The sequence below is a fragment of the Telopea speciosissima genome, chromosome 7 (genome assembly GCF_018873765.1).
Source record: "Telopea speciosissima isolate NSW1024214 ecotype Mountain lineage chromosome 7, Tspe_v1, whole genome shotgun sequence".
Classification (NCBI taxonomy): Eukaryota; Viridiplantae; Streptophyta; class Magnoliopsida; order Proteales; family Proteaceae; genus Telopea; species Telopea speciosissima.
In genome coordinates this window covers 13,909,090-13,930,680 of record NC_057922.1, presented here as the reverse complement: position 1 = coordinate 13,930,680, position 21,591 = coordinate 13,909,090, and the positions used below count along the sequence as shown (strand labels likewise).

Sequence of the window (21,591 nt, the reverse complement as noted above, 5' to 3'; positions counted from 1 at the left end):
ATGCACCTTTCTAACAGATCAAAATATCCAAAAATACTCAATAAGTCGAAAAAGAACTTAAGATTTACCTTTTCCAAGCTTGAAACCCTGACAAAATCTCAAATCTTTGATCCTCTCAACCCAAGTAGCGATTCCCCCTTGTTTGCAACTCGATTCCATGGCCAAAATCAACTCTTCCTTCGTTCTCCTTTGTTTCCTCTTTCTCTCCTCTCATCTCTTTCTAATTTTGGGAAAGAAATGAGGAAATGAACCCTAAAAACCCCTTTAAAAAGCCAATCTCGTGGTTACTATTCACCAATCCGGCGGCCTTCGGATGAAATCCGACGGTCTCTGGATGCTCTCTGGAACTTGGTTGTAAACCGACCTATAATCCGGCCTCGCCGGATGGGATGCGGCAGGCTCCGTTTGCCGATCCAGACTTGCCGGTTGGGGCAAATCCGAATCCGGTTGTCAGCTGCAACCCGACCTCTGCTCAGTTTATTGGCCATAACTCGGCCGATACACATCGAAATGACCTGATTCTTTGTCCTACTAAAAGCTAACTTGAATACCTACGTTTCATAAGAAGAAACCTTTGACCCAATCGGAGTGTAAGGCTCTCGAAATTGGGTTCAAACCTGACTGATGTACATTGACAACTGTATTCAGCTACTTTGCTATGCCTGAAGATTATGACATAACTTTGTCATCTTAACTACGTTTGACGCGTATCTACGCTTTTCATGTTTTGGGTTTCACTTTCCCCACATTTGGACTCGAAGGTCCTCTAAAATTCCCGTGAAGTCAACTTTTAACCTAAATAATACAATTCCCATTCTCTTTTCTTTGGTATGGAATACCCATAGGGTCCACACTTTGCCTACTAATTAGAGTAATTCTACCTTGTTCAATACTTGTAAATGATGAAAAATCACATTTACCTTTGCTTTCAAAAAATTCTTCTGTTGGGCTAATTCACATCGTATTCTGTCAAAACGAACCTGCTTACGCCTTATAACAATAACACTCAATATTATATACTTTTCTTGGGATGGGGTATTACAGATGGTGTGCGAGTGTGGCCACTAGAATGCGACTAGTCAAGGTCCTCATCATCATCACCGCCAGGCTAAGTCTCGAAAGATTGGGGTGTCTGTGAAAGAACACGGCCCTCTCGAGACGTCATATACTTGTCCACATCAGCACCCATCTGATTAGCTATCTCGAGGTCGGGCCTACCTCCAGCTTGATCCATAACAGGGTCACCTCGATCCTTGACGCATTGGTAAAGGAGATCCTCACCATTTTAGTGAACCTGGAAAATGTTGGCAAGCTTGATCAGATCTTTATTACTATCGTCCATGCCTTGGTGTGTGTGTGTTGCATCCTCAATCTCATGTATAATGCACATTCACCAACTGCTCAAGTTGTTTGTGTCCCAATCGGTTCCGCCTCTTGGAGTGGATGAGTGAGAATGTACTGTTGTGCTCGCATCCGGAGGTGGAACAAGTTTGGGAGAACACCTTAATTGCCATCTTTCTCAAGTTAGGTGCATTTCTCCCATAGAGCATCCACCATTCTCTTGCAGTAGAGTATTAAGATTATTCATGTTAAGTGATTGTACTTGGTATATAGGTCTGTGAATTTAATGGAGACAAAATGACAAATAATGCCATGGACCTACCAGGTTTTGTGCCTTCTACAGTAGACTTTGCGGCTGCACGACCGAAACCTTCAAGAGTGTCCCTAAAGGTCTTTTATCTATACTTATTTCAAACATGCCTCGCATTAGTATAAAATCGAGTAATTATATCCTTATAAATAGTGGACAAATTGTTGACTACTAAGTCTCACCTTATTATTGCATTTCACCTATATATTTGCATTAGGCTCCAACTTGGCCACCACATTTTCCACCACTTCTATCAATGATTCATCCGTCCCAAGTTTACGCTTGTAGTGATAATTAGGATTGAGGTAGTATGCTTAGAATTACATAAACAACTTGTCAATGCTTATGAAAATGTAAATGGAATGTAAATTAACTTAAGTACCTTAATTAAAACATATAAAATTCACTAGCTCTATGAAGTGGATGCATCGAGTGCTTCTCCCATCGGTCCTCAACAATTATCAGGTACACCTTCCCACCTTGAAGTAACATTGCTCTCACGTGTTCCTTCATCGTCTCCATGGCAACATACAAATGTGGAAAAGGTAGGATTCTTCCCCTTTGGGACTCCTTTGTTTTGTCTTTCTTGGTAATGAATTATTACTCACCCAAAAAAAAAAACGACCTTTAGGTCCTGCCAGAACTGGTCACTAGAGATGGTAGCTTGTGCTGCCTTAACTTGTGGCGAACCCGACTCCCTTTGACCAAACCACTCCTCGGAAGCTAACATGGACCTCAAACTAACTATCTTCGCCTCAAAACTTTTCAATGCAATATAATTGGTGACAAATCTAGTAATGCCTAGCCTCACCAAATCTCCATCTCACTTCTCCCTCAACATTTGTAAAGCGTATCTATGGTTGTAGACAAATGTGGCCACTTATCTTGCCCTCTCGACCAGACCCACTACCAAGGATCTCTTTGCCATGTCTTCAAGCATGAGGTCAATGAGTGGGCTGCACATGGTGTCCAAAAGACGTGGATTCTGCTGTGGTGCCTGTTCATCAATCTCGCACCTACCTTTTTAAAGTTGCTCCAATTGTCCGTCACTACTTGAACAATGTTCTTTGGCCCTACCTCATCCACAACATCGTTCAACAACTTGTAGATATACTTTGCTTCCTGTTCCTCCTTAGATGCATCCACAGTCTTTTAGAATATAGTCTTACTGTTGATAAGTGTACCACGATAGGGGGAGTGTCCCTATTGTGGTTGATTCCATTATGGTTTCCTTGATTGTTTTTTGTTTTTAATTGTTAGGAGTTAGGAGTCAGTTTCCTAGTCTAAGTTAGTTACCTATTTTAGATTAGGTTTAGTTTCCTTTTCCTTTTATGATTGTAATGGTTTTATTATAAATAAGATACTTGAGGGAGGAAGCAAACAAAAACATACAGCTCCTCCCATTGCAGCTACTCTTCTCTTATTTGTTCTCTCTTTTCTCCTCTCTAAGGTTACTGGTTACAGGTCCTAGGTTTTCTACATGGTATCAGAGCTAGGCAACCAATGACTGATTCTCTCTGAGATTGCCGTTTTGAGAGTCGTTTAGGGTTCCTTCTTTTTAGAAAGAAACTCTAGTTCATCGAAGAAGAAGAACTAGGGTTTCATACATTGAGTTGCTGATTTGATTTGCTCAGGTTCAGATCCGATTTTTCGGAGATCTATTTTCTACAGTGTTTTTTTTTTTTTGGAATCGATTGCTGTTCTGTTTGAAGATTCCTTGGAGATCGATCAAGGTTATTATTGGGAACAACTCTTTTTTCTGGCCAATTTCAGATCTGTTTCTTGTTTGCCGCTGCTTTTATTTGAGGAATTTAGTCCTTGTTGGGTACGTGATATGCTGCCGCTACTACAATACCCCTGCCACCGTCAATGGTTGAAGAAGCTATACCGCTATGGTTGAGTTCTTCGATTTCTGGTTTCCAGGGTGATTCTTGCTGTGGGAAACTTTATTTGGATTGATTCCTCGACTGTCGCTGCTGCTGTTTACTTCGATTGCTATCGAAGGTTTACTTGTGGAATCAAATTCTGGTTTCCTGCAGTTCTTCTGTTGCTTGCTGCCTATTTGAATTGGTCCCTGGTTCTCGGTATTGATACCTTTGGCGGTAGCTGATTTCTTTTTCTCGTTACGTGAAGGTCTGGTTCTCCTTGCTGGTTTACTTTATTTGAGTCTCGTTTTCTAGCGGAGGCCACAGAACCACTATCATCTGCTGCTAATCAATGCCAGAGGACTATACTCCTTTTTTTGGGAGATTTTTCTTCCCATTGATTTCTGGTTTCCACCATGTTTGGCCAGCAGATCTGTTCCAACTATTGAGGCATCATTGCCCTCTATAAGAAAGTCTCTCGGCTGGTGTTTTGGAAGATTTTCTCTGGTTTGATGCCCACTGCTGCTGTATTTGTTGCTGATCGTATGCTGCTGCTGATCTTTTTCTCGGTTGCAAGGAAGAGAGTTTTGGAGTTGTGGCTGGGTTTCGTAAGATTGAAGTCGATGAGCTGCCGCTGCCGCTGGTTCCTCTTCTTCCTTGGTTTCCGCTGCTGTTTGGAGCCTTGAGGTTGAAGACGATTGTTCCCCCTTCCTCACGTTTCCTGTTCTTTTTTCCTTTAAAGTTTTAACTTAATAGGTATTTAATGCAAACAGTTTAATACACTACCTTTTATCATTACCCCTCCTTTCTCTCTTTATTTCACTTAAGCCATTCTCCAAATTTTCATGTCATCATGTGCCATCATTACCTTATTTGAGTTTCCAGCTTTGCCCTTATTTTTGAACTTATTTAGTCCTACACCCTACGGCCTTCTTTGTTTCTTTCAAAGGAATCCTATCATGTTCCCCATATTTACCAGAATGCCATCCCTTATTCAACTTTATGTTATTTGCAATGTTTCTTTGATCCATTACTTTTTTATTTACCAAGGGCCCCTTACAAAGTTCTGGTTATTTGCAGAACAGCCATTACCTTTTAATACATTCCCCTATTTGACTACCCAATTGACCCTTGAAAATTCTGGTTTATTACCAGTTTGCCCTTTGGCTTGGATTGTATTTAAAAGTGGATTTTTACCAAATTACAGCCATGCCATCCTTTTTTTCCAACACCGTTCCCTTTCAATAATTCTAATTCCCTTCATATCCCATACCTTTGGCATATACCCATAACCGCTTTGGAAGTTAATGATATTCTCGAATTTGCCATTTCTTTCTTTTTTTCCATTATCCTTAGCACATCTTGGAAAAATCTTGAATATTATGTTTTTGTCCTATCTCTTACATCATCTCTGTTATGTCCATGTGTACTACACGTGAGGGGGGGATTATGTACAGTACACCTGCAGACATTGTAGAACGCAGAATTTGCAGGAACATTGGTGCAAAACATAGAAGATCAGTTTTCTCTACCATTACCATTGGGTATCCTTCGTTATTGGGTTGAGTTTGCCGTAATGGGGAGATTGAAGTATTGAAGAGTATTAAGATATTTGGTTGTTGCCTATTTGAGGACTTTCAGTTGGGTTGATACAGTTTTTTTTCGTTGCTTGATTCATCTGCTCGCTACCCTAGTTACTTATCTTCAAGATTATCATTCAGAGATTCATTACTGGACAAAGATTGGTGAAAGCTGGCTTTTTTGCTGATCAAGTCTGCCCAAGTTTTGAAGATCTATTTTTTTCAAGTTCTTGAAGGTTTATTTGGGAGCTGTATTCGTCTTGAAGCTGGATTTTGCTACAGCTTAGTTTTTTCCCATTTTATTCAAGTTGGGCATTAGTACCTTGTATGCGCCAACTTGAGGGGGGAGTGTTAGCATTATTATGGAGTTTTTTTTTTTTTAGTTCAAGCTGGATCTTCTTTCTTTACTTATTTGTATAATCCAGCTTGAGGGGGAGTGTTGAGAAGTGTACCACGATAGGGGGAGTGTCCCTATTGTGGTTGATTTCATTATGGTTTCCTTTATTGTTTTTTGTCTTTAATTGTTAGGAGTTAGGAGTCAGTTTCCTAGTCTAAGTAAGTTACCTATTTTAGATTAGGTTTAGTTTCCTTTTCCTTTTATGATTGTAATGGTTTTATTATAAATAAGATACTTGAGGGAGGAAGCAAACAAAAACATACAGCTCCTCCCATTGCAGCTACTCTTGTCTTCTTTGTTCTCTCTTTTCTCCTCTCTAAGGTTACTGGTTACAGGTCCTAGGTTTTCTACACTTACCATCACAATAGACCATGAAGTTGATGATGGACTGTCTAGTGGGTCCATTCCAACCATCACACCTCACAGCCACTCCATAGTTCTTCCATGTCCCCTTTAATGTGTCAATGTACTCGTCCAACTCCTGCTTTTGCTGGGGAAAATAAAGATTCATCAATTCCCATGGAGTGGGCCTTTTCACTCCTGGGCCAGCCTTCTCTGCAATGTCAATCATGGCCTGGTAGTATGGTTCCTGAGCAGCTTTAGCTAGAATGGTATATGGGTTAAATGAATTTTAGCACGACTGTCCTCCTAATTCCTTAGTCCACATAAAAGTCAATGAATTGTACCATGACTGTCCTCCATTTTTTTAGTTTATCTACTTGCTGTAGCAGCTAGGTGTAGTCGTGTTACTGGACATGTAGATACAGATGGTTTATATTTACTTTCTTATTAGTAATATTACTAATATCTCTCTCCCCCCCCCCCCCAAAAAAAAAAAAAAAAATTTGTAATGGTGTCGTCGGATTCACAATTGCAACAGAGGAGACCTGACTGTTACCATTCCTAATCTTGTCTTTCTTCCTGTTCAATAAGCTTTGAAGCCATAGAAACACACATCACACACATAGAAGGGAGAACGAAGATTGAGTTGTGACTTGTGAGAGAGATGGAGGCTAGGGGGCTTTGGCCATGGGATACATAGTACCTGGTGGTGGTTGTGGACTATAGAATCTAGACTTTATCCTTTGGATTTGGCTTTAGAACTTTTCTCTGATACGATCACACCTATGTTCCACTGGATTGTGAAAAACATGAGTCGTCTTGGCTGAGTTTGATTCACCCATGCCATCAGATTTCTAGCAAGACGAAATTGAGTTGAAAATCCTACTTGGGGTGCATAAGGGCTAATTATATTAACAACCTCTTTCTCCAACACAAACTTTATGGATATAATTCTATCTCCCAATCTTACATCATCCACCACATCATTCTTTTGATCTTTATCCACTACTATGCCCACTCCGCTTCTAGTACTTAGATCTCCCGTATACCCAAGTTTAAAGTCGTCCAACTCCTTACCTTTGTTACCCTTCAATCTTGTCTCTTGAATACAGGCAATATGTATCCTTATTCTCCTCGTAGCATCTATCAACTCTAGACTCTTATCTGTTAAGGTCCCAATGTTACAAGATGCAAATCTAATCCCACGCTTATGGAATGATATACGAACTTCACTGGTACGTAAGCTTTGGTTTGATGCTTTTAACATTGAGCAATAAAAAGCGAGGGTGCAATGCAAACATGCTTGATAGACATAAGAAATGTGTAATGTTTTTAGCTGAGAATTACAATCTAAGTAAGAATCCGTAACTTAAATCAGAATTTTTCCTCTGTGGTTAGAAGTTGGCCATGATTTCATTTCCTACTTTTTAACTTTGTTTATTTGAAGTGTCTAAATAGGTTTGAGGCACATTCCAACTCCGGAATTTATAGTTGTGAACTGAATTGGCATTTTGTTTCCACCGTCTTCCCATACATAGCCCGTATATTTTTTTAGTTGGTGCACATTTTTCATATAGTATTAGTTAGTAAATTTAATGGAGTATTTTTAATAATATGTTTTACTCTTGAATCCTGGCTTATAAATTCTAAGTCTTGGTTATGACAATCTTTTATCAGGATTAAAGTTAAATCATTTTCTTTTCAGGTGTCAAACCAGTTGAACTGGTTATATCTGAAATTTATCAAGAGGAATCCAGGTTATGATGGAAAGGTATATGTTTTTTTTTTACTATCTCATCTTTGTTTAACTCTCTCTCTCTCTCACTCTCACTCTCTCTCTCTCTCACAAATCACAATGTGAAATTTTCTTGAGAGGTGCAAGAAGGTTACAAAGATAAAAATGTTTGAAAAAGAACCCAAAAAGGAAATGTGTACAATGTCAAGACACAAAGAAAGATTTACAGTTCAATATCCTTAAAAGGTCACAAAAATGTTAGGTTCTTTCATCTGCATCGGAATTGGTACAAATAGTACAATTTCAAAACACGAAGAAAGATTTCCAGTTCAATATCCATAAAGTTTCCAAAATTGTTAGGTTCTTTCATCTGCATTGGAATTGGCAGTTCCTGGCATCCATTGGAACAAGATGTTGAATGTAAAGTATTGGGTCCGGAAGATGGACTTTTCTAATAAAGATGAGAAAGCCACTAACAAACTTTTCTGGGGGGCTTAAACCATCCACCTCAGATACTGTGCCTCCCTAACAGTTGGGTGCTGAACACCTAAAGAGTGAGCAGGTTGATGATTCTTCCCATTCTTCTACTACATAATGGGGGGCTTAAACCATTCACCTCAGATACTGTGCCTCCCTAGTAGAAGAATGGGAAGAATCCTAATTGTACTAGGATTGGGTTCCTAGTTGTACTACAACTTGAAAATGGAAAAAGTGAATCCTGGATGGACAAGGAGTTCAAGTTTCAATGACAATAAAATTCATCACAGGCTATTCTACTCCTATTGGGATAATGACAATGTAATCTATCTTCAAATAGGAATTAGAATCCCAGATATGGGAGAGAACTTTCAAGAACTTAATCAAATTAACATAATGGTCTATTATTTAAACTGAGATAATCAGGGACCTATAGAAGTATAAATCATGGGGCACAAAACGAAAAGTATTTTGCTTCTAACTTGAAAGGTGTGATACTGTGATTAGAAAGAATCAATATACATCTGTAGGCCAGCAGATTGATTCATGGAGTAAAAGATCAATCAACTATAATAATGAGTTAATGACAGAGAAAAAGTTGTTAGAATAATGCTATGATTTTATAGTGTGATAAATAGCAACAAATAGAATAGGGAAGGAGATGTAACTTTAACAGAACAATCATATGTAATGGAGATGCTGATTTTTAGTTGAATTAAAATAGACAGAGACTTGATCTGAGAGAGAAAAGGGGAATCTAATTCCTTCAATTTAGCTTCTATGTGCTAAGTGTTGTTCTGCAGAGTTCAGAACTAAAGATGGAAGTGGAACAGATACAGATGCATGAAACAGTAGCAAAATAATGGCAATAGGCCTAGATAGCAGCAAAGGGGTGAGGGGAAAGGGCAGCAGCAAGAGAAAGCTACAACTCCTGCTGACAGTATGATACTTAAAAGGCTTATGTTTTTCTGATTTCTACTTTGACTCAGTCCCTTGACTTTTATGTGGACTAAAGATTAGGACCGTCATGGTACAATTCATTTAATCCATATAGCCCAATAAGTGGGCTTTAGGAGTGACCATCATCAAGGTACTAAAACTCGGAACTCGACCCCAACTCGACCCTAGGAAAAACAGAGATCTCGGTCGAGTTGGTGCATTTTTTTTTTTTTTTAAAGCTCGAAACCTTAACCCGGTGGGTTTTAGACCTAGTTTGGGTCTGAAACTTGGTATTCAGCCTATATTAGACCATTTAAACACAATGACATTATCAGATTTTGCAAAAACAAAGTTAAAATAGGAGTTTTACTTTGGACCTTAAGTTGGTAGGCGACGACGTACTAAAATACCCTACTCTACACATAATTTAGTAATAGAAAGCAAGCAAAACATTCAATTAATAGCTAAACAACTTAAATAAGCATTAGAAATGTTAAAGTGATACATTAAACTATTTAACAATGTTACAAGTTACAACTATCATCACATAAACTGAGTTTGAATCAAGTATTCAGTCCCCAATAGTGCCACGTAGTCTTCCCATGACATAGTGTTGCTACATTGTTGCATATAGTGCCTCCACAGCAAGCATATAAGAGTTGTCATCAGCATATGTTAAGTCCCCTATCCTAGGGTATAGCTATTGCCATGAGACGTGAGACGGTTGCCATGAGGAGTGAGATCCACTGGCCACTGCTACTGTCATATTGAGGTATGTATGGGTGTGGCTAGTTTGGGACTGGGAATATGGGCCCAAAACCTGACTCAGTGCTTTGATTGTCGAACTCAAGTGTTGGCTGCCCAAATTGACCATAGCCACTATATTCGGAACCGGTGCTCTCTTGGCCATAATCATAGTCATGATGAGGGTGAGATGAATGCCACGACTCCCGCTGGTTACAACTTGAAATCCAGAGATAAAATGAGTCACAACCTTCAAATGGGGAAGAAAATAGCTTTTGGACAGAACTCGATCGAGAAATATCAAGTTCTGTCGAGTTAGATGACTTTTAAAGAAGTAGATGGGTCGAGATCTGGGTCGACCCGACCCGAGATCTCGACTGAGAAAATGTAATTTTAGAACTCGTATACCAACTCGACTCGACCTCTCAAAAAAATGAGATCTCGCGAGTTCTCGAACTATGGCCATCATTATGAATGAGCAAGTCGAAAGGGAACCATCAGCAATCCGCACACGTTCATTACCTGAGCAGAGAGAATACTTTAAAAAAATTACTAGACAGTCCCGGTCACATGATCAGTAGCTCCTGAATCAATTATCCAGGGAACAGGGGCTACTGATGCACTATGACCAGCAAAAGCAATACCTAAGTGGACAAAATTAGAGGAAGAAACTGAAGACGAAGATGGGGCAGAGCCGGAAGCAATATATGATGTGGCTGGTGCAGGCTCAAGCTGGGTCATAAGACGCCTGAAAATAGTAAGCTCATCCTCAGAGAATGAGGTAACTATGGGTGCAGCAGGAGTTGCTTTAGTATGGTTAGCTTGTGATAAATCAGAAAAGCCACGGTCTCGACCACCTTCACCACGACCACGGCCACAACAATTAGTCATCAGCCATGTAATTTCCAGAAATAATCCTTCGTGTGACGCTCCTTCCCACAATACTCACATTTAACAGGTTCCTGATCAGAAGAGGAACGATCACTAGAACGAGAAACACCACCTTTGGGCTGAGAACCAGCCCCTGTGAATAACGCAGACCTTTCCTGAGTAATGGGCTGCAACATAGTAGCACACCTGCTTTCTTCCAACTGAACAAGGGAATACGATTGCTCTAGAGTAGGGGATGGGTTGCGACTAAGTACCTAAGCGCGAATCTGGTCATATTCAATATTGAGACCAGCCAAAAAATCATAAACACGCAACATATCCTCGCACTTCTTGAAATTGGAAGCATCAGTTGGGCAAGTGGCCTGGAAGGTCTCATAAAAATCCAGCTCTTGCCAGAGATTGCGCAGTTCAGAGAGTATTGTGAAAGGGAAAGCTCCTTTTGCTTAATCTCATGAACCCGTTTTCGTAACTCATATACTTGGGCAGCATTCCAAACCTGAGAGTATGTCTCCTTGGTGGCCTTCCAAATTTTTTCTGCAGAATCCAACAAGAAGTTGCCATGGGAAATATTGGATTGCATTGAATTGATCAAAAAAAAGATTGCCAGAGAGTTGTCAGAACCCCACTTCTTCAACAACGGACCAACATCAGAAGGTTTCGCAAATTCACCCGTGAGATATCCAATATACCCTCGGGATTCGATTGAAAGGAAACATGAACGTGACAACATGAGATAATTACTCCCATCAAGCTTTATGGGACTAATCGGGAAGGAGGGGAAAATATTTTTGATACCCTGACCCATTCCCTCAGTTCCGGTTGAAGTGACACTGCCATCTGACATTGTGAAGAAGGAAATTAACCTTGATCAAAGAAAATCACCAAAAGGACAGCTGGAATACATCAAATATCACGAACACGCGTTACGGTAGCAAATCTTGCTTCAAAAAACCATCCAGCAATCATGTCAAGGGCTGAATTAATTCATAAGGGAACCAGCAACAAGAAGGGGGGCCTCGGTTGAGAGAAGAGAGAGAGAGAGAGGAGGCGAGAGAGTTGAGATTCGAGAGAGGGAGAGAGGGAGAGAGAGAGTTGAGAGAGGTTTGGGGTTTTGGCAGGTTCATGGGCTAGGGTGTAAATCCCAAGAGATTTGCTCACTCTGATACCATGACGAAATCTTTGGGTGAGAATAATGACTTGTGTCGACATAGGCCAGCTTTATTTATAATAGAGAATAAAAAGATCTAGAGCGGGAACAATTACAATATTATCCCTAGGACAATTCTACCCTTGAATCCCGTATTACAATAGTTCTCCATTTTAGTGTTTATGCATGATATATGTTATATATTGTTTATTTATATTGTTTTGTGCTCCAAAAGTGTTTTCCATGGGTATCTTGACCATTTCCATGCGTATCTGTAGCATACAGATATGCCTCTTAAAATCACCCTTCTGATACAGATACTTAAACCTTGTTTGTGGGACTTCTACTCCAATGTCTTCACAGATCCAGTACTTTCTATTCTAATCAACGTCAATAATTTTTGGTGAACCTAGGAACTGCTCAAAGTATACAATTCTAAGGATAAAATAGTGTTCCCTAGTACACAACATGCCTCCTATTTTGAGGTGTCCTCTAAGTCTTTGTATGTTGTTGTAGAACTAAATGTTTAGATTTCAATATGATCCACATTTTTGTCTGTAACATGTGGGCACCAACATCCATGTAACACTGTTTCTTAGATAACACTTAGCAAGTTATTATATGGAATAACGGAGGTTGTATAAATGGGCAGAGCCAAGGCGGGGCGTGGGGGACAATTACCTCCACCAACTTTTTCCTTCTTAATGTACAATTACCTCCCCCAACTTCCACCTCACTGAGACTAGTGAAGACCTCCTTCACAGCTTTAGGAGCATAAAAAACGTGGTCAAATCGAGATGGGAAGATACTCGCAAACATTGAAAGTCCGCTGTTGCCTCCGCCATGTCTGACCATATTCTGGCGGATCAGACTGCCAGTTCCTCCCTCCCCCAACCCCTCTCCCCTCCTCCTAACCTCTCCTCCTTCCTTCCACCTTCACCCTCCCCCTTGTCACCGGCACTAAGACCTAGAACTCCCTTTTCTGTCCTGCTCCTCTCTTTGCCAGGGAGGGTCACTCTCTCCATTATGTCTCACCTTCCCTTGTAGGTGGAAAATTAGTCAGCCTCTGCCCTACTGGGCTGCTTGATTCTGAGATCTCTAAATGGAAGAACTGCTTGGTAGACCACTTCTTAGAGAACAGACCTCCTTTCAGCATAGTGAAGCTGTCCCTAACCAAGCAATGAAGAACTCAAGGTACCCTGGATACTTACCTCTTAGACAATGGTGTTTTCATCTTCAAATTTTCTGAAGCAGTTTAGTTGAAAGCCTTTGAGGGAGGACCTTGGCAAGTGGGGAAAACCCCATCTTCCTTCGACAATGGGACCAATATCTTCAACTTAACAAGGTTGATTTGCACTCCATCTTGCTGTAGATCTTGCTTCTAGGCCTTCCTCTCCATTTTTAGTGTGCAAAGGCCTTAGTATCATCGAGTTCGTCATCGGCAAACCCCTATTCTCCGACAAGAGAACCAAATCAATGAGTAGACTAGCATTCGCTCGGATCTGCATTTAGGTCTCGGCCGGTGCTCTCCGTCCAACCTTTGTCACCGTTGTGGACGATGAAGGTTTCTCCTTCCATCAGAAAATCTATTTTGAAAGATTTCCTCCCCAATCCCTCGTTTGCAAGGTTTTTGGCCATCTCACTCAAGCCTGCACTCTCAAGCCCCATACTGCTGTCTTGCGCGAAGATCCCTCTCTTGACACCGAGATGGAAGGTCCTGTCTCCTCTAGCTACCCGGCTCCTCCTTCCTTCCTTGCAGCCTCCGGTTCCGGCGACCCCAGCCGTGGCTGGAGAAGTAGGCACTGTAGGCGTTGCCTCATGGAGATTTCAGCTTCTGGTTCTCCCCATGGTCATGCCTTTGATCTTCCCTCCAGACCATCGGTCCCCCACTCTTCTATCGCTGGTCCAAACCGATTTGCCGTCCTTCAGTCCTCTGATCCCTGTGTTGAAGGCAACTCTTGCTCTGACCTTCCCTCTGTGTCGCTGCCATCCCACCCTGTCGGGTACCCTTTCGTCTGCAGGTCAGTCGGCCTGTCCCCCTCATCCGCCAGATATTCTTGCTATCGACCTGTCACCCTTACACTATCTTCTGTCTCTCAGTCGTTCTTTCCCCTCTCCCCTTTTACCCCCTACGTCTTGAGTTGGGGGGGGGGGGCACCCCTCCTCTTCACCTGCCTCCCACGATGGGCTCTCTCTCGTTGGGCTCCCCCTATCCCGCCCCCTCCTCTCATATCCCAACCCTTCGGCCCCATCCCCTTAGGCCCTTCCACCCTCGGTCCTACCCCCCCTCTCCGGTCCATCTCATATTTTTACCCCTTATGGGCCTTGCCTCCTAAGCGGCCCACTCATCCCCCTCCCACGCCCCTTGACCCCCCTCCTTTCCTCTCGAGCTCCCCTCCCTCCCTTTGTTCTCCCCCCCTTCTCATCCAGCCCCCTGTTGGCCCCTTGCCCCTATTCGTGTCTACCGCCGGCATGATGTTAGCTCCCCCCTTATCCCAAGAAGCGCCCACCGGGCTTCTCCATTCCTAGCAATGAGAAGCTTCTGCCTCTAAGTAGGGAGATCCGTGATCACGTCCTCTCCCGGGGCATCTAGCAGCGATTGGAGATCCCTGGTTTGCGGTTCTTTTGCTCTCGCTTATTGCAGTTGTCCCTGTTTGTGTGTTTTATTTGGTTGGGTCTTTTAGGCCTTTGTGTTTGGCCATCTTTGGTCTGTTGGTTTGTCGGGGTCCTTCCCTTTGTTTCTTCAGGCCCTTGTGTTCTTTGTTTAGGCGGGGTCTTGTAATTCGTTGATTCTTTGTTGTTCTCTCCCTCCCCCCTTTTCCTCTCTTTGGTAATGAAGCAATTGGAGGATAGAAGGATGATATTACAAATTTGAAGTTCCGAATAGCCTATTGGATGGGACTTGGGAGGCCTTGGTATTTGGCTACAATAGTTTCTTAATTCACCTCTGGCCTGCCATTTAGTAAACTTTTACTTGTTATTTTACTGTTCAATGTTCTGAACTTGACAAAAATAACCTATAACAAAAGCTCTATTTTGCTATTTGGTGTAGCATTTTCGATGATAATTACCATGGGTAGATGGTGACATGATGTTATTGTCTTACCTGGGTTAAGTATTGAAAAGAACAAGCCACACCTCCCCTCACCCTTACAGGATCCCTCCCTTGTTATCCTTAAAATTGGTTAGGTTAAGATTAATCGCTGGTTTTCCCCTACCTAAAAATTAAGAATAGTTGCTTTGAATTTTGTATTTTGCAAAACCTTACTCGAACCCAAATCCACTACGATCTTTTCATTTGATTGGTCAGTCACCCATCCCTAGACAAATCCTGGCTCCGCTCCTGGTTGTATATCTTGTATTGGGAAGAGCCCTGTTGTCTTTTTCTTTTCTTTTCTTATTTTTTGGTGGTGGTTGGGGGGGGGGGGGTTGTTGGAGGGGCGGGGGTTTTGGTGTCATTGAGTATGACACCTTATGTCTGTATTGGACTCTAGTACACACTGATTACCGTGGAAGATAGAAAATGATGTCCACAAAACAAACATTATTTCTTCAATGAATTTGAAAATGCCTCATCTCCATTGTGTTATCTGGCCAGTCTCAATTGACACTGTCATTAACCTTCAACAACTATAAGCTGCACATGATTTTGCCTCTGTATACACTCCATGCCCTTCTCACATTCATTTGCATTTGAGACCTAGTTGGGAACTTGATAACTCATAAATTCTCCTATTACAAACATGGGCTGTTTATAGATCATTTTTCTTTACCAGAAACTAAAACCATTTTGCTGCTTCTACAGGTTTCCATATATGGTCATTCGTTGGGAAGTGTTCTGTCATATGACATTCTTTGCCATCAAGAGAATATTTCTTCCCCTGTCCCAATGGATTTGATGTTCAAGGAACATGTTATACATGAAGAGTCTCCTTCAGATGCAATTAATCAATCTTCTAAAACTGCGTCCGTTATAAATTTGATGGATGTAGACTCTACTGTGAATGATGAATCTTTAAAGGGTCTAGTGGGCACCATTAAGGAGGAAACATTGCTTTCACAATTGAATGCCCTCGTCAACAAGGAGGATGGTACTAGAGATTCTTCCATCACTGTTGATAGTTCTCCTATATTAGATAGTGAAGATCTTTCACCAACATCCTTTGATCAATCTCAACACTTGACAGAGGGAACAGACACTAAGCAACAGATGTCATCTTTGGTGGAAAATGGCCAAGAACCTAGACAGAGTTCCAGTGACATGCTTTTGGAAGAGGGGAATTGCTTGGATTCAACCACAAGCAGAAGTCGTTATTTGGAAAATGCCAATGAGATTGTACCTGAAGATAGTTGTGATAAAGACAAACTAATTGAACTGCTCAGGATAGAGGTGGGATCTGCTTGAATCAATTGTTCTTCTCTTTACTACGAACAAAGGACCACCCCTTTAATGAAAATATTACAACTGCAGGTGGATTCATTGAAGGTCGGAATAGCACAGCTAAAGTCACAGTGTAGCAGTAGTAAAAAGAGTGAGGACTTTTGTGGTCAATCATAAATTGTTTGATGTACATGTTATCCTTTCTCGTTCTTACTGAAAAACAGCATGTTTTTTTTTATTCTTTTGTGGAGCAGGTGACAGTGGCGTAGATTCTACTACCACAAGGCAACTTGTTTCTCAAAAGCATCCTCCAGAACAAGCTGATAAACCTAATAATTACAAACCATATGTCAAGTACCCGAAGCTTGAGTTTAAGGTAAATATATGGCAGTTAGCTTTTCTCTTCATTAAATTGTAATCTTTCTATTCCTCGTTTTAGTCTTTCAAATAGGTGTACACTTGCTATATTATGTAACTATAGCATGTTCTTTGGAATCATCAGAGGTATAGTTAATATACTTATTAACAGTTACCCTATCTTATTTAACATTGATTTCTTTCAATCAGGTGGACACATTCTTTGCAGTTGGTTCACCTCTTGGTGTTTTTCTTGCAGTCCGCAATATTCGTATTGGGATTGGTAATTATTTATCTCAGTCAAACTTAAGAAAACATTGGATCCTTTTAGTTTTACATGTATTTTAATGTTTTTAGTATTGGATTTGTTCTGTGATTGGGGAAACATTCCAGTTTTGTTGCAGGAAGCATTCACTATTGAAAACTTTTCAAATGTTAGTCCATTAATTTGGTTTTAAGGCAATGAAAATATAACTTTATGTTCTGACATGATTTGACTAGGATTGGGAACTTGGAGTGGCTTATAAGTTTGACCTTACCATTAAGATGTCCTTTGTGGAGTACTTTGTCAGTTGTTGCTCCAGTGATGCTTTACACATCAAGCATCCTCACACAAGACACCCATTGACAATGGCTTGTGCATTAAATTTCTTGAATTGCACCATGCATGCTTTGCTTCTCATCAATGCCTCAATTAGCCTTTCCTGAAATCTGTTAATTTCCTGATCCTGAGTATGTTTATGGTGCTCCTCAATCAAAAGAGGTTGGCTGATAAATGATCCCGGTCAAACTAGATGGTCCAAAGAAGTGAAAGATCTGCTGTGCGTATATCTCTATGCATATTGAGCCTTGGGTCAGTCTCCAGTCAGATCTTTCTTGTACTTTTCATTTGGGAACTAAATGAAGGATGTTGTTTGCCTAGCTGCTCTCTAAGTAAATTTTGGGAACAGGAGGAATATACTGTGAAATATTACTGGCTAGATTGGGCTTTGGCAATTGCCTGGAAAAGTTTGGGGTGGATTGTGGACTACATTTGGGTATAATTTGGTTTGCTTATTGAAAAATTATTCGATAATGTAGTTCACATATAAATTATCCATTGATGTTAGTTGAGCAGATGATGATTCTTAGAGACAAGTAAAAAAAAAAAAGGCGTACCCAGTGCACGAGGCTCCCACCACTGCGGGGTCTGGGGAGGGTCATAGTGTATGCAGCCTTACCCCTGCTTTTGCAGAGAGGCTGTTTCCAGAATGATTTTTTGAGACAAGTATCTTAAATAAATGAAGATTTGAAGAAAAAAAAGGAAATTATGTGTTTATAAGTATGCAAATAATCTTTTTAGCCAATTGGGTGTTAGTGTGTAAAGAATCTGTTGTGGTATGTAGGAGCAATTTTGCTTCCAGTTGGGAGTCATTGCTGTATGAATGATCTATTTTGGATCTTTTATTTTGTTAGTAGTCTACATCTATTTGTATAGATCATCATATCTTTTAGGGGGCTGATGATTATTCTTGTTTAATTGTAATTATCCTCTTTTGATCCTTCTAATGACCATTTTTCTGTTGTTATTGGTGATGGTTCTTGGAGAAAACAGATTAATCATAGGGGCTGCATATGCTGACATGTGAATAACATAGAAACCAAGACGTGAGGAGACAAACCTAAGAATACTCCCAGGGTGGAGAGAAATCTATTCATCTACCACTAATCCACCTTAGAATCCTGCAATGAGGTCTAGATTCATTTAATTAAGTAATGCCAGCATGTAGAACTGTGAAAGTGCCCCTTTCTAAAGACCTAATTCTGCCAACTCCTATCTGAAACTCGGTTAAACTCAGCTAAGCCTTGTTCCAATTTCCAACCAAATAGCTCAGCTACATGAATCCTACATCTCCATTCAACTTAACTTAGAGTCAAATTTGTAACCCACACACATCTTGTCAAGTTACATGGATGGAAATAAGATTTGACCATGACAAGAATTACTGACCTTTGTTCTATGACATCAACTAACTACTGAACAGCTTCTGCTTTGAATGGAAAATAAATATCCGACTCCTGGCAGCTGTCAAAATTGTACTAAAAATAGGGCTAATTATCATCAAAGGATACAAAAACAAGACCAACAGGGTCCTACTTGCCTGCCCCTCAGGTAACCTAAGAGAAACTCCTGAAGTTCCTGCCTACAGTCAATGTCTGAGAAAGACAGTTCTTAAATTATGTTCTCTTTCCAAATTGTCTTGTCAGTTATTTATTGATTATCCCATTGTTGTCCCTAGGGTATAAATCAGAAGGCAGTTTTAAACTCTTGGTTCCAGACCCAGTCTCGCAAATATGGTTTGACTCTACAAAGAGCATGCATCAAAAGATGCAAGCGAAATTCTTCAAGGAGAATCATTTCTCTAAAAAAAATAATTTCTCAAATTTAAGAGCTCATTAATCTGATTCTAGGCTTGGAGAGCCTTTTATTTATGATAAAAAAAATTAGGGAATTTCTATATTTTGTTAATTAAGAGAGATGGAAATGAACACTCTTATCTCTAACTGTTAGCAGAACAATTTGAGCTGTAATGCTTGAATGATCATATGATCATACCAAGCCTCTTATTAATAATGAATGAATAAAGTACATAGGACATAAATAACCCTACTATAGCCGACTCTAGAGAGTCGGCTGTTCATAAAATAAACCCCAAAAGACCAGAATACCCCCACGGTATTCTGGTATATATAATTCAACACTCCCCCTCAAGTTGGAGCAGAGATGTCAAACATGCCCAATTTGACTAAGATAGGATGAAACAATCTGCCAATCAATCCCTTAGTGAAAATATTAGCTAGTTGATCACCAGACTTCACAAACGGAACACAAACCAGTCCTCCTTCCAACTTCTCCTTGATAAAATGCCTGTCAATCTCAACATGCTTGGTACAATGATGCTATATTGGATTATGAGCAATGCTGATCACTGCTTTGTTGTCCCAATACAACGTCATAGGAAGACGAACAAGAACACCAGGGTCTTGTAGTAGACCCTTGAGCCATAACAACTCACAAATACCTTGTGCCATAGCACAGAATTCTACTTCAGCACTAGAACGAGCTACCACATTCTACATCTTGCTGTGCTAGGTGACAAGATTCTCACCTACAAAGGTACAATACCGAGAGGTAAACTTTTTGTCAGGAGAACCAGCTCAATCAGCATCTGTATAGGCCTCTATCCACAGGTGATCATGAGGAGACGTGAGAATCCCTTTCCCTAGGGCTGACTTCAAATAACGAAGCATACGAAGAGCCACATCCATATGAGAAGAGTAAGGGTCATGCATAAACTAACTCATAAGACTCACCGCTATAGCAATGTCAGGACGCGTATGGGAAGGATGAATCAGCTCCCCTATCAAACGCTGATATCAACCTTTATCAACAGGTTCACCCTCCTTCTCGTAGAGTCGCACATTAGCATCCATAGGTGTATCAGAAGGCTGACATCCTAACAATCCAGTCTCAGACAATAAATCCAGGATATATTTCCTTTGAGAGAGAAAGATGCCCTTTGAAGATTGGGCAACTTCAATTCCAAGGAAGTACCTTAGTTTTCCTAGATCCTTAATTTCGAACTCCTGTCCAAGAAAACTCTTCAGCTGACTGACTTCGTCACCATTATTGTCGGTCACCACAATGTCATCAACATAGACTATGAGAATGGTGATCTTATCACCAACCCTTTTAAACAGAGTATGATCAGCATTACTTTGTTTATATCCCACAAAAATCATAGCCTTGTGCAACTTGCCAAACCACGCTCAAGGTGACTGCTTCAGCCCATAAAGTGCATGCTTCAATTTGCAAACCTTGCCTTGGGTTTTGTCGCATGAGAAACCTGGTGGAATATCCATGTATACCTCCTCATCGAGCTCTCCATGGAGGAAGGTATTCTTCATATTCAACTGTTGCAGATCCCATCCCAAATTTACAACACAAGACAACAATACTCGACACTGTTTAGTTTGGCAACTGCAAAGGTCTCCTGATAATCAATCCCATATGTCTAAGTGAACCCCTTGGCACAAGTCGTGCCTTATATCTATCCACAGTGGGTGCCACTTTTTGTTTTACCACAAACACCCACTTACATCCAATTGGTCTTTTCCCTAGAGGAAGAACCACAAAATCCCATGTATCATTTTTTTTGTAAGGCTTTCATTTCTTCCATCAGTGCTGCCATCTACTTTCCATCTGCCAAAGCTTCCTGCCAATTCTGAGGAATACGAACAGAAGAAACAAATGCACGAAAAGATGGAGAATGAGAGTCATAAAAGACAACATGAGATATAGGGTGTTGAGTACAAGCCCTAGTACCTTTGTGAAGAGCAATAGGTAACTCAAGAGAAGGGGTCTTACCAGATGGAGACGTAGGCTCTGGATCTAGGGTTGGTAACTGGATGGGTATTGGTGCTGTAGTGGATTGAAGTTGCTTGTTTCTGGTACGAATTTTCTGTTAGACTTTAAGATTAGAATCATCAATTCTCCTCTGAATCTCACCAATGGTTTTCTGAACTGGAGTGGGCTCCCTTGAATAGGAACTTCATCATCACCATTATCCATTGTCTCCCCCTGTATAGGATCCCCTTCACCCGAGACAGAGAGAGGGGCAGCAGTAGGCGGAGTAGGAGGATCAATGTGAACAATAGGAGCAAACTCAGGTTGGGCATACTGAAGAGGAGACTCAAGAGTCAACACATCTTCCCTAAAATTCTCCTCCCGAAGAGGTGGTGATGAATAATGGGAAAGGGCCCCATGAAAAATAACATCCATACTCACCATAATATGTCTGGTGGGAGGATAGTAACACTTGTATCCTTTCTGGGTTAAAGAGTAACCCAAAAAAATACAACGGAACCCACGGGGCTCAAGCTTACTAGGGGATCGAGTATCCTGAGCATAACATACACAGCCAAAGAACTTAGGGGGAACACAAAGAAGGAGGAGCCATGTAAAAGCTCAGTTGGGGTACGAAAGTCAAGGACTTGAGTAGGCATCCTATTAATGAGGTATGCTGCAGTGAGGACAACATCCCC

At 40.9% G+C, this 21,591-nt stretch overlaps 1 protein-coding gene across 4 annotated transcripts in view; it reads left to right on the top strand.

Moving 5' to 3' along the window:
• LOC122667594 (phospholipase SGR2) overlaps positions 1-21,591 on the top strand; it is a 112,815-nt gene that overhangs the window by 71,549 nt on the left and 19,675 nt on the right. For all 4 annotated transcript variants that reach the window (XR_006333819.1, XR_006333820.1, XM_043863928.1 and 1 more), the window contains exons 10-14: positions 7,541-7,606; positions 15,574-16,158; positions 16,240-16,300; positions 16,404-16,525; positions 16,717-16,789. Coding sequence is in view for 2 of the 4 variants with exons in the window: in XM_043863928.1 (XP_043719863.1) it covers positions 7,541-7,606; positions 15,574-16,158; positions 16,240-16,300; positions 16,404-16,525; positions 16,717-16,789 (907 nt within the window). In the remaining 2 variants the exon portion in view is untranslated. The remainder of the gene's footprint in view (positions 1-7,540; positions 7,607-15,573; positions 16,159-16,239; positions 16,301-16,403; positions 16,526-16,716; positions 16,790-21,591) is intronic.